The sequence below is a fragment of the Ciona intestinalis genome, chromosome 1 (genome assembly GCF_000224145.3).
Source record: "Ciona intestinalis chromosome 1, KH, whole genome shotgun sequence".
Classification (NCBI taxonomy): Eukaryota; Metazoa; Chordata; class Ascidiacea; order Phlebobranchia; family Cionidae; genus Ciona; species Ciona intestinalis.
The window spans coordinates 6,817,472-6,830,300 of record NC_020166.2 but is presented as its reverse complement, the minus strand read 5'-3'; the positions used below and the strand labels follow the sequence as shown (position 1 = coordinate 6,830,300).

Below are 12,829 nucleotides of genomic sequence, written 5' to 3'. Positions count from 1 at the left end.
CCTGCAGAAATTGAGTAAACTCAAAATAATTTAAAGTTTTTTCCTTCTTAGATCCGAAGTGAAGCCGCACAAAGTCACAATCCCAGTTAAATGGGATCTGTTGGTGACAACTCGTTTTACTGAAGATCGATTTAACCTCATCTGCAAATGACAAGTTTTGATTAAACAAATAAAATTGAATTTTTATCAAATTCTATTGATTTTATTATAGTTTTAATTTCACTCTTTAGTTGTATTATTTGTTTTGTATGTTTTTTACTGGGCGTTGTCAGCCTTGGTAAGTAACTGTGTAAACATTCTTATGTCCGTTGCACAGAGTGTCAGCATACTATATTATATTAATATAATATTTTTTTTAAACAGGACAAAAGATTCCTAGAACACAATGAACAAAACAACAAAAAGGAAAACAAACTTTCCGTTAAGATATTCATTTTAAGAACTTTATGTCGATATATACCTAACATAACATGAACCAACAACATAAAAATACACAAACAATTCTTTTAAATATTTATCAGTTTGTAACCTTACAGCACAACATAACGAATTTGTGGTAACAGGCTAACTCAGGCCTAAACCCCAGGTCAGGTCACATGGCTTACCTTGTGGTAAGACATCACCCATTTACCCAACATCTTGGAGAACATTCATAATTTACTGTCTTAAAGAATTTTTTAGACTATCCATAATTTACTGTGTTTTCAGAACACCACAACAAAAGCTAATTTTGTGCTCTATTTTGTTTGTAATTTTAGTGATTAGTTTGCTTACCAAACGTTATCTTTCCATTACAATTCATGTCAAACATTTGAAACGCAACATGATACAGGGAGTCTGGTAGATTAAGAACTGCTTCAAATGCCTGGAATTCTGGCCATGATATGAAGCTGTAAGCAATATAATGAGTTACAACTTGGCAAATTTAAAAAAAATGTTTGTTTTAAATCATTTAGTTTAATCAATGTGTTTCAACATAGTTTAGTTAGGTAAAATAGTTAATTCATTGGGTTTATAGCCTTATGTGTCATTGTCTGTAGCCTAAAAATCTACTTTTATTTGTACAGATTAATCTATGATTCATTCTTTATCACATGCTATTCTATTTATTTTAAAACAGGTTTGTCAAGCAAATGGCATGTACAATTTTTTTGGTACATTTAATGTAAAAAATACACGTCTAAAAGATTGAACCAAAGTCCAACAATCTTAATACATTTATTGACAACTAATATAATCACTAAAAAAGAGTTACTGAATTGCTTTGATGTTAACTATGCATTAAATGAATATTTAAACCCACCCATCCCCAGTATAATCAGCGACAGATGAAAGCAACTTCACAGTTTCTTTGTTATGGTTTTCATTTGGAAGCATTCTTAAATAATTTCGAATAAAGTCACTGCTTGTCATTAAGTGTTCGCCATCTTTTTCCACTGATGCATGCTGTAAACAAAAGTTTAATTTAAATATTAGAAATAATTACAACTTCATTTTTTATGAGATAAATAATCGCCAATGGTTTATGTTGCAAGTGGTTAAATTAACAGTCAAACAAAACAGTAATTTGTAATTTGACGCTTGTGGCAAAAATCAGGTCTTAGTTTAACATTACCACATGCACACTCACTTTTTTAAAAACTTCGAAGAGTTTTTGTGGATCCAATTCTACTGCCATCGTGTGGTTGAGTTAACAATCTGTTCCTAAACTCAACTCTACGAATAGATAGGAAGGGGTAAGAAGATTAAAACTTTGCGTAAAATATAACAAATTACAATATAATATAAATTTTATAGTAAGGTGCAATGTACAGTGCAATATTGTTACCCTGCAGCATAATTGTTGTGTAAACAACAAAATATTTTTATGTTTACACGATACAAATTTAAAAGATAAATAGGCATAGCATATAGCATAGTCGAACAAATTACTCCTCTCATTAAAATTTGCCAATTATTTAAATAGTAAACACATCAAACAAGTATGAGTACCTATGTTTAGAATGATTTAACAAAGTTATCATAATTGTTACATAGATGAATTTGCTTTTAACTAAGAAAGGTTTGTCAATAATATAGTAGGGAGGGGGAATATGGACCTTTCATTCTATTTTCAGTATTTTTCACGTCCAATTTGGTAGTAAACAAAGAACATTAACAAAATTGTTAAACCACATCCTCACAACTTCCATAGCCCATTGTTAATTGTTTAAAACATGCTATTTAGTTATTAGGTGATACAGGAGTCCAGTCTTTCCCCACCCTGCTTTATATGTGAATAAATGTTCGAACACTAAAACTATGTTTAAAAATAACTGAGTTTAAATTCGAAAAACTTTAAACAACATTTCATAACTCGATAATTGAATTATGTTACAACAAAATAAAGTAATAGCAGATAAATATAATACCCTGATAAAACAATACATTTCATACGAGCACACGAATACGGAAATATAAAAAAATAATTCACATGTGTAACAGCAATATGTACTAAAGGTAAGATATATGAATATGAAAATATTGGGAACTTGCACTACATGATAAAGTGTAAAATACTTAATATAAATTATTATGCATGAATATACAAATGCACCAAGCACCGCTAATTCTTTTTCAGCTTTTGTATTTCATCACTGAGCACCTTGGTAACATGCATAGCTCTCTCTGCCTCATCACCTCCTATCTGCTCAATAGCAATCTGTGCAGCTTCTCTTACAGAGGAAATTGTGTCATTCCTCCAGAGATGAAGAAGTTTAGCAATCGCAGCTTTGCTCTTCATTCTTCCGAGAGCAAGACACCCACTCTCTCTAACGAGTCGGTCGTTACTAGAAAGACATCCCAGGAGTCCATTGACCACTGTACTTCTCGTTTTATTCCTTGTGATTCCACTTGCAGCATGAGCAAGAGATATTGCCGCCACTACTTGTACATCTTGCTCTTCATCATACAACAGATCCAGTAAAACGTTGATAACAGCTTTAGATTGATGATCGCCAAGGTTCTTTATGGCAGTCAGCCGGACAGAAGAAGAAATATTAAAAACTTCCTTCACAGCGACAGTGGCAGAAGCAAACAGTTGCACTGCTTCATCCAAAGCAACTATCTCTTTCCCTTTTTTACAGAACTTAATATAATTGATGTAGGACAGCATACCATTCTCTACATCCATCTCCGTTCCAATAAGCTTGAGCATATCCTTCACATCTTTTGCTGACATATGAATTGAATTCCACATTGATGACATATGAGTTTTCATTGTGTCTGCAAATTTTACCCATTCGACCTCACTAACATCTCCAAACTTTAACTTCCAGAATTCCTGGGCCATCAGGTTGTCAGGAACAGTTTCAACAGGTAGCATGTCAGAGCTTCTTTTGGCATGCAGGCGAAAATTAAGTGCTTGTTTATTCATAACATTTGTTGCATCATCTGCATCAGATTCGCCCTGGCCTTCCTCATTCTCTTCCTTGCTCCCACCCTCTACTTTACTCAAAGCAAGCTTTAAGCTCCCCAAAAGCGCATTCATTGCATTTTCAGTGTCCTCATTCAAGAAGGTCCACTGCACACAAGAGAGCGTGAGTTTCATGCCCAAGTCCATGACTTTAGTGATATCATCATACTGTAACAATGAAACAGCAAAAATATTTTTGTTTGAAACATAAGCAAGTGAGACCTCATCCTGGCAGTATTTTGACTGCACAGAATCCCCACTTAAAAGCACAATGAACAGGCGAGAAGCAACGATGGCTTCACCAATCTCCCGTAAAAACACTGACCCTGGTGTAAGTGCTGCTTCATCAACCCACACTGTCAACCCACTACCTTCCAACATTGACTTTAATTTTCTCATGGCGCCAACATCTTGGTGACTGTAACTTATCATTACATCTTTGACGTCAACTTGCGGGCTTTTAGATGACTTTGGCCGTGCAACTACGGGAGTGGCAACAGCGTGTTGGGCACTTGTCTTGGAAGGTGCAGTTCCCATATTTAATACACAGAAATGCAAAATATATTTACGGTATTTGTAACTGTTCCTTTATCAATAAGCACTTCTTCTCGCAGCTGTTAAAGAACTGCAAAACGTTACAAATTATAGTGACTGCTGCAAAATTACTCACGTTTCCTGCCTTTTTGATTGGGTAAATGTCTCATACGTTCAATCAGCTCTGTCTGTGCAAAAAATACACATAACTGACTATTTTAAAGCTTTTCACATACAACCTTCAGAAAAACCGCTAAACGCGCTTAAGCGTGTCCGAGTATTCTTCCACGGCGCCTATGACCTATAGTAACCTAACATGGAATAAATAAAAAAAAGAGTCGCGATCAGGAGCCTCGGCGAATATGATTGGTGAACATTTACCATTCTAGCACGTGGTGTATGATCAGCGCATGCCAGACTTAACGCACTTGATACCACGATTCTGTACCAACGTGTTAGTTCAGAGATGACATACCGACATTAGCTTTTTCAATAAAGCGGGCCGTATCCGCTTGATTGATGACGATTAAGCTTTGATTGCCCATTGTTTATTTTGTGCCCATTTTTTTGCATTTGTTTGTTTCTTTGGTTCTTTTTCTATTCTAGCCTTATCTAAAACGTTCGATTTTTGTACAACGTATAAATAAGTCAAAGGTATCTTTTGCTGCAAAATATGTAGTAAAGTAGGGGAAGGTGGGACACTTTTTATTCTATTTTTTCGTCCCATTTCGTAGTAAACACAAAACATTCAAAGAGGTATAAAAACCTTATTCTCACGACTTTTGTATAGACTGTTGATGTTAATCACGATCAGGAATAACACGATCCGGATATTTGCATATTATGTTCTAAAGGTGTTCCGTCTTCTCCCGCCTTACCATATCAGACTGTGCTTACTTAATTGTTATACCGATATAAATTCCGAAAGTGATTGTACTGTGGCGTATAAGATAAAATATAGGGATGGGGGGGAAAGAGAGAACACGTACCATCTTTCCCCACAGCACATAAGATCACGAAAAAGAGTTTGTGGTCAAATGTTTCTTACAAAACTTTAAATGTGATAAAATTGGCATGCTAACCCCCTTTTCTATTACGTCCATCTTATACCAATACAGTTCAGTCACTCCGCAGGCTTACCTTTAATTTAAAATTACCGCCCGCAAAGCGTACTGCGTGTGTAATTGGTTGACTCGTGAGAAATTCCCACAAAAATTTAATACGAAAGCTGCAAACGCTTCCCACAAACCCGGTTGTAATTATTACCCATGCAAGCGTGTCCCAGAATCTCGTACGACACACTCTAACAGCAGTTTCTCTCGCTAAACACAAACCGGTATCACAGTTTAGATTGTTGGGTGAATTGAGTTAATAATAAGCGTTTAGTTTTTCAAAAGAAAGTATAGACAGGTAAAAGTCATGTTTCCAAAAAACTTGGAAAACGTACTTGGAAAGCACATTAATTCAAAACTTAAATGTTCCTATTTCTACACCGCAATGGTAAGTACTTGTGTGCTTTTGATATAGGATGGGAGAAGATGGAACACATTTTCATTTTATTTTACCGTCCTATTTGGTAGTAAACAAAGAACATTCAGAGAATTATAAAACCGTATCCTCACGACTTCCATAAACCGTTATTGCTAATTGTTTAAAACAAAGATGTCCTGTCTTCCCGCACCCTACTGTAATAGACTTTTAGATTATCAGTTTGATAAATGATTTTACTGCAACATCAGAATACAGTCTAACTTTACGTGTTACGACAAAACGAAACATAATAAAACAATATATATAGTAGGGTGGGGGAAGATGGGACACATTTAATACATAATATTTAAATACCCTGATCGTAATTTAAACAATTACCAACGGTATGTGGAAGTCGTAAGGATACGGTTTTATAATTCGTTGAATGTTCTTTGTTTACTACCAAATGGAAAGAGAAAACTAAACGAAAAGGTGTCCCATCTTCCCCCACCCTACTATAGGTTAAATGGTACGCACCATCATATTTATCGTTTCTTGTCACCATATACAACAGGCGTCAGTGTGTCGTTCAAACACATTGTGTTTATTGAACCTGCAGAAGTTCTTTCAACATCGTTCCGACCGTACAAGAACGCAGGTCAAATTTCTCATCGACTATCTTGCGACTCGAGGAGCTGATTTTCAAACGTCAACCATCGAGGTACGCTGTGGTGTTTTCTTACATATATTTTCAATGCACAGTTTTTATTCTTTGACCAGAAAGCTTATTATTTTAGCAAGTTCTCATAATGTGTAGTGTTAAGTAGAAATATAGCTACATCTAATAACTTGCAATCTACATAGTCATCAACGTGTAACAATACGACTTGGTATTCAGACCGACAACTTTTTTCAGGCGACAGACACCAACTCGTGTACCTTTAGCGCCACCTCGTGTCTTCGTCTTGCTCAGACGATGGAACAGGATATTACCACCGAGCTCTACTCTGTACATGAGGCTTCTAAACTGGACGTTGATGTAGGTGCATGGTATAATGTTGTAGCAACACCACGATACCTTATAAATTCAAAATACATTCTTCGTATACACATTGTCCATCATAAATAAGTGGCAAATATTTCTCTATTCTTAAAATATCAATCAGTTTTAACCTAGCGAACATTTAACTTTGTCTTAATTATAAGCGCAAATTTATGTATGTCGAAATATGTTTACCTATAATCATAAACTTTACAGCTTACGAAGATCTTGAACCGATTCATTGTTGAACAAACCGAAACTCTGTCCACACTACAACAACATTTACATTCGTTGGAAACGATTCGCGCAAGATCGAGCAACCAAGGGCTAGCAGACTATCTCTTTGACAAAACACTTTAAAACCACTAGTGTAGTGCTATACAAGTGTTATTGGTTGGTTACCTTGTTTAATGTAATTTTTTTTCTATACAGTGAATCATACAAGTTGGTTCCATTCATGTTTATTTATTCATTATGTCCTCTGTTTGCTTTCGTGGGTTAATTACCTTGCTTTTTTCTTCTATACAGTGAACCATATAAGTTGGTTCTATTTGTGTTTATTTCTTCATTTTGTACTCTGTTTGCTTTCGTTTTTCAAATATTTGAACATGGGGCGAAGGCTCGTCCAATATAAGATCTCATGATCTGGGCGTTGCGTCTCCATACCTTAAGACTGTGGTTATGTGTGGTGAAATATCTGTCGGTATTTAGTTGATTATAGATTTAGAATTGGAGGTTTAGAGAATTTCTTTGTCGTTTTATAAAATAATAGTCAGTGTAATCATAGGTAGGTACTCTGTATAACTCACGGTTACAAGTGTTTAATTTATGTAAACAACACTAGGTAACTTAAGACTTTGAAACCAAGATGTAAATATGCAGCTGTATATGTTTACTATGCGTGGACATATGACACTATAAATTCAAATTTAAACCATGAGTACAAGACAACACTGTATATAATATTTTGAAATCGTTTATAACACCGGGGCACATTTAGATTTTAGGTTGACTTAGTTTTTTCAGAGTAAGTTAAAAATGACTGGTGATTTTAACCATGGCAAAAATGGTGCAGCTACAGCCATTGCAATGATTGGTATGACGTGTTACATCGTGTGTATGACATCCAAGGGGTGGTACTACACTTCGATCAGTAACTCTGGGTTGTGGGGAGGCTGCCTCAGGAACCAATGTGCAGGAATAGGTTCGTATATTTACAGCTACTTAATTATAATTAGTGGGGGGAGATGGGGCACTTCTATTTCCTCATCCCATTTGCCAGTAAACAAAGAACATTCAAAGAATTATAAAATCCGTTCTAAACGAATCCCGTTGACCGTTGTTACTTGTATAAACGTTAGCACCTTAATCCAAATTTCCTAAAACAATAATAATGCCTCTTTAGAGTCACGGAGCTTCGGTTATATAATTCTCACATGTTCCACCAATGCGATTTTACAATCAACTTATTACAATGGATATCTGTGACAGGATTGTGTTATAAACATTTAAGTGACCAACACTGTGCTTGTGGTTACCGGGAGATGTGTTTTACTGTTGGTAACTAGGATGTCTAGCAATAAAATGAAACGTAGGTTTGCCAAAACGTAGGTCTACACATAGCTTATGTGTTGATGAATCAAGAATGCATTTTTGTCATTCCATTCTTTCTGATTACTTACTAAATGGAACCAGAAAATTGAATGAAAAAGTGTCCCATTCCCCCCACCCTACTGCCATTGTTTTTTATGTATATGGCTGGTAATTTGAACAAACAAGGACACACACGTTCAACGCAGTGGTGTTGGCAGCGGTGGGCCTTGATGAAACCACCCATCCATCTTTTCTTACAGATCCGTAACCATGATATCAATATATAGTACGAATGAAAACGACTGATTCAAGGTTTGCCCGGATTCAAGGCTTGTCCTTGCTACTATTGTGGGCGTATGTGTCCTTGGACAAAACACTCACATGCAGTTGCTCTAACTCAGTAATCACTAATGAATTGTCCAAGTTGCAAGCCATGTATAACAGAAACACCCATGTTATATAACAACGGTCGTTTTGTCAAGATTATGGTTACATTCATTCATTAATGCTAATGTTTCTTACAGGTTGGAATGGTGAACCTAGTTTCGTGGCTGCCCGGTCACTCTTTATCGTCTCTGGTATCTTTCAAGGCTTTAAGCTCTTTCTTGCCTTTGCATTCTGCATAGTGAAGCATAAATCATCGGTTATAATGGGGATTGGTTTGGCAGACCTTTTGGCAGGTAAAATATTGTATTGGCAAATTAAAATATAAAGCTATAACGCATCCATGCAATCAATGCCGAACAACAACAGAAATGAGAATAGGTGACATAAATCACCCCACGATAAATGTGATGGATACAAAAAACTAAAAATATTAAAGCAATTTAAAAAAAAAAACTTATCTAAACTCAAAATTATTAAGTAAAGCTTATGAAAATTTCTTTTATTTTTTTAACCAATATCGCCGAAACCTGTGTCTTTTGTATTTTTTGGTATGGGCCTACTATAACTTAAAGTAAAACTAATATGGAAACATAAAAGAACCAACTTTTTAGGTCTGACAATGCTCGGCGGTATCATCGCATACACAGTGTTTGCTGCGCCCACCGTTATTAACGGAGGAGGAGTGTTCGGTTATGGATTTTACTTCGCATGGTTTGGTTGGTTGTTCTTCTTCATTGCTGGTATCTTTAATATCTCAGCTAGCAATAACCTTAAATCGGTAAGATAATTTTGTTATTGAGATACGATGTGTGGGTATCGTACTGTGGGGTATATAACATAGAATCTGTTTTATTCTCTATTCTCGTCCCTCGGCCTAAAAAACATTTACAAAATTAAAAACATGTAGCCCATGTGAATTTAAAGTAACGTTGTTAATTATCCGAAACACGATCAGAAAATATGGTTTTTGGTTACTATCTTATCCCACAGTACTATATGCATATTTGAATATGCAGTTACGGAAACAGACTCTTAAATTTTCACCACGAAAAGGAAATGTTTATTAGTAAAATAAGGCTTGACCACGCATGTATTTTGGAGTAAAATACCTCACTTTTAGACTAATGCTCGTTACGAACCGTTAAAGGCCTTCGTATACGAAATACACGTTTCTAATAAAAAAGTAAAATGAGGGTATCTACGTTTTTACAGTACGAAGTCGTGTAAGGATTCTATACCGTCAACATGCTAACAGAAGAAGTCGTCTAACTCGGCACAAATAAAGAAAATCAACAATTAAAGAAGACATTAAACAATCGTTTTCCACTTAGGAACAAGTTATTAATTTAAATCCAAGCAAAATTTTCATAAAAGTTTATCGTATCTGTACGTTGTATAGGCTACATATCTCAACAACAATGTAGTATAACAAGAAAGCTGAGCTCTAATGAATGAGCATGTTGCTTTATAAAACAATTAATTGATAAAACTAAAGTACAATGTTATGGATATCTTCTGAAAAATATGCTTAGAATCACGTGGTAGAAATTATATAGAGTATCTAAATTTTATGTTGGTTATATTAGCTTAGTATTAAAACGGTATTACCGCTCTGTATTCTATGTACATCTGTTTATACCAAGGTAACGAATAAACAAGCCGACAGTTCGCCTTTATTTACTTAGATTGCTAGGATTAGCCACTCTTCGAGGGTGGTTACACATGATTACTTTGGGGTAAATGAACTAGCGCTAATTAAACACGCGAAGACGCGATGCCATTATTCTTTGCATTCTTTAAATTGGCCTATAGAGATGACGTTATATTCGTCCTAACGTATCAAAACTCTGACGCCATTTACACTAAATCATGCGGAAGCAGAAATTATGTAACGCGAAGCAATTACATAAATAAACTAGATGACTTTAACCAAAGAAGCTTCGAAAAATAGAAACAAGATTAAAAAACCTCCACAGTTTATGTGGCTGTCGTTGGTGAAAAGCCACCACGTCACGACAAAACCCCAGCCAATGGTAGTAGGTTTCTACTCTGGTGAGAAACTCCCTTACTGGATATAAACAATACCAAGACAAGGTAAAACAAATCACATGGAAAAAAATAGTACAACGACGCACATAGACAACGTACACAACATAAGTATTGAAATGTGTCACTAAAGTTAAAGGTTACGAAAGAATAAATTTACAAAGTGGATTTCGACGTTTCTAAAAGGGAGCATATGTACGTAATAATGCAAATACTTTACCAATTTTCATCCTTTTACTTCGCGCTGATAGCGCAAATATAATTATAGAGTATACAGGTAAATGCCTTGCATCGACGCAAAACGTGCATGGACTGCATGAAAAAAACGTCGCGAAACCTACAACAGTCGTGTGCTGTTCTACTATGACGTTCAATTTAGTAATAAACGCAAGGCATAAAACTTGTAGCATATAGTTTTATTGTATAAGGCAATAATGTTACTGTATTGATGGATCAAAAGAAAAAATATATGTTATAGTATATAAATAGTATGTCATAATATAATACTAATGTAATAAACATACTTAACTCAAATCTTGCATAAAGTATTCTTGAAACCTTCACCTTCAATCTTGTAACCTGGTGTGGAACCAATTTCATTTAAACTGGGAAGTGTCGAAGTGGTCGCTTTGTAGAAGAGACGCTTTAGGCGCGAAGTAATCAACGCGGGGATAATCAGCTGATGCGAGGCGTCAGTCACGTGAGCAATCTGACCAATCAGCAAAAAAACAACCAGTTCATTTAGTAATCACTACAGAATATGTAGCCGTACGTGTTATTTTGACACGGCATAACAGGTTACGAATCTAGTTTCTTCAAGTTGTGAAGTCTCTGTAGTACGATGATACTGTAGCTGTAGCATATACCCGAATATTTTCGCTTTTTCGTCGTTCAAGTCTTCGGCTTCTACAATCTGTTCTGCACTATGTATGCCTTGTATGGTATACCACGGGCTTACCACACTGAGCATAATATAACACTATGTTCTTTTGTTTGATAAACCAGATAATTGAAAAGAAATTGCTTTATGAAATGAAACCGTTTCGCTCACACAGATACGCAAAAAATAGGACGTTGTAAAAAAACGAACCCAAAACGAAAAAGTATAATGTGATACTTTAACCACTAATTAAAAGGAAAATGATTCTAAAACTCAAAGATTCTAGCGAATAAAAACGAACTTTTATCAGCGGCATAGCAGCGTTTAAGACACGATAGAAAGAGCAGCATAATTCAAAATAGCGAGCATTTTATTAAAAAAAAACATGGTGGCCAAGTGTTGCCAAATTTATCTTCTTTTGCCCAATTTCTTTTAAAATCTGTATGGCAACACTAGGCCGCCATATACATAAGTAAAAAAACTTTAATGTTCAGGACTTTGTCTCAAGTTGCCTAAAAATGCACAAAAGGTCGCCCAAGAGCAGCTTTGTCGATGGTCGCCATAAAAACGTGGAACCAAAATCGACTTCATCCGTGGCGAGTTTTATAGAAAATCAAAACTATCAGTGTTGGTGACGTTATCATGTTCGCGCTTGACGTCATTTCTGGTGACGTCTTCATTGTCGCTCTGAAAAAAGTTACATCTGCTGTAAGAAAATTTTACAATCGGAAGCAAGAGTACTTCGTGTGGAAAGTAGAAGTGGAAAATATAATTTCGCAATGGACATATTTTGAAAGGTATTATACTAACAAACGGATAATATAGATGATGAGAGTCAAGCAGAAAACTCGAACGAGTAACAAATATATTTTTAAAACAGTTATACCAGCTGCGCTGTAGGATTACTGCCATGAAGCCAATGCAGTAATATAGTAACTTTTCCCCCAACACAAGAATGCATTAACCTACCGTGGTATCATGGTCCCATCGTTGACTGTTAGGCATATCAGGATTGAGCGCAACAGTTTGTCGTAACGTCACACGCGTAACAAAACGACCTGTTATGTCATAAAGAAAAGATTAATAATAAGCCACGTAAGATTTAATTTGCTAAATGTGGATCGCATTAGAATGTTTAGTAATATAGTGTGTTAGGGGAAGATGATAGAGGTTTTCATTATTCTATTTCTTGTCCCATTTGGTAGTAAAAAGGTAATTTTTAAGAATTATAAAACTTATAACCGTCGTAAATTTATAGGTATTGTAAAGGGTAAAGACACGATTTAGGACACATGAGATATCATGTGCAAAAGATGTCCCATCTTACCCCACAATATAGTTATCTTAGGTTCTACATAGGATACAACCAGGATTTTAATCCTGGCTCGTGCAGTTTTGTTTTATACCTGCTGTTTGACTGCTC

The 12,829-nt window shown here is 35.5% G+C and overlaps 3 protein-coding genes and 1 long non-coding RNA gene across 4 annotated transcripts in view; 2 read left to right on the top strand and 2 right to left on the bottom strand.

Moving 5' to 3' along the window:
- The window catches only part of LOC100186157 (calcium-binding mitochondrial carrier protein Aralar1-like), an 11,776-nt gene extending 9,267 nt beyond the window's left edge, over nucleotides 1–2,509 (bottom strand). The window contains exons 1-3 of the mRNA XM_009864115.3: nucleotides 1,631–2,509; nucleotides 1,304–1,446; nucleotides 775–890 (exon numbers count right to left, since the gene is read on the bottom strand). Of these exons, the coding sequence (XP_009862417.1) occupies nucleotides 775–890; nucleotides 1,304–1,446; nucleotides 1,631–1,678 (307 nt within the window). The 5' untranslated portion in view covers nucleotides 1,679–2,509. The remainder of the gene's footprint in view (nucleotides 1–774; nucleotides 891–1,303; nucleotides 1,447–1,630) is intronic.
- Nucleotides 2,510–5,260: 2,751 nt separating this feature from the next.
- LOC100185896 lies at nucleotides 5,261–7,170 on the top strand. The gene is made up of 4 exons (XM_002127207.5): nucleotides 5,261–5,488; nucleotides 6,033–6,179; nucleotides 6,375–6,497; nucleotides 6,717–7,170. Exons 1-4 carry the CDS (start codon nucleotides 5,408–5,410, stop codon nucleotides 6,858–6,860), a joined length of 495 nt encoding a protein of 164 aa, XP_002127243.1. The 5' UTR covers nucleotides 5,261–5,407; the 3' UTR covers nucleotides 6,861–7,170.
- Nucleotides 7,171–7,504: 334 nt separating this feature from the next.
- LOC100183528 (lens fiber membrane intrinsic protein-like) lies at nucleotides 7,505–11,067 on the top strand. Its single transcript, XM_002127288.5, has 4 exons — nucleotides 7,505–7,704; nucleotides 8,618–8,773; nucleotides 9,092–9,258; nucleotides 9,693–11,067. Exons 1-4 carry the CDS (start codon nucleotides 7,539–7,541, stop codon nucleotides 9,705–9,707), a joined length of 504 nt encoding a protein of 167 aa, XP_002127324.1. The 5' UTR covers nucleotides 7,505–7,538; the 3' UTR covers nucleotides 9,708–11,067.
- LOC104266862 lies at nucleotides 7,757–12,829 on the bottom strand. The gene is made up of 5 exons (XR_717751.3): nucleotides 12,813–12,829; nucleotides 12,376–12,464; nucleotides 11,051–12,093; nucleotides 9,085–9,249; nucleotides 7,757–8,711 (listed from the first exon to the last, which is right to left on the bottom strand). It is a non-coding gene; the product is annotated as an uncharacterized LOC104266862 (long non-coding RNA).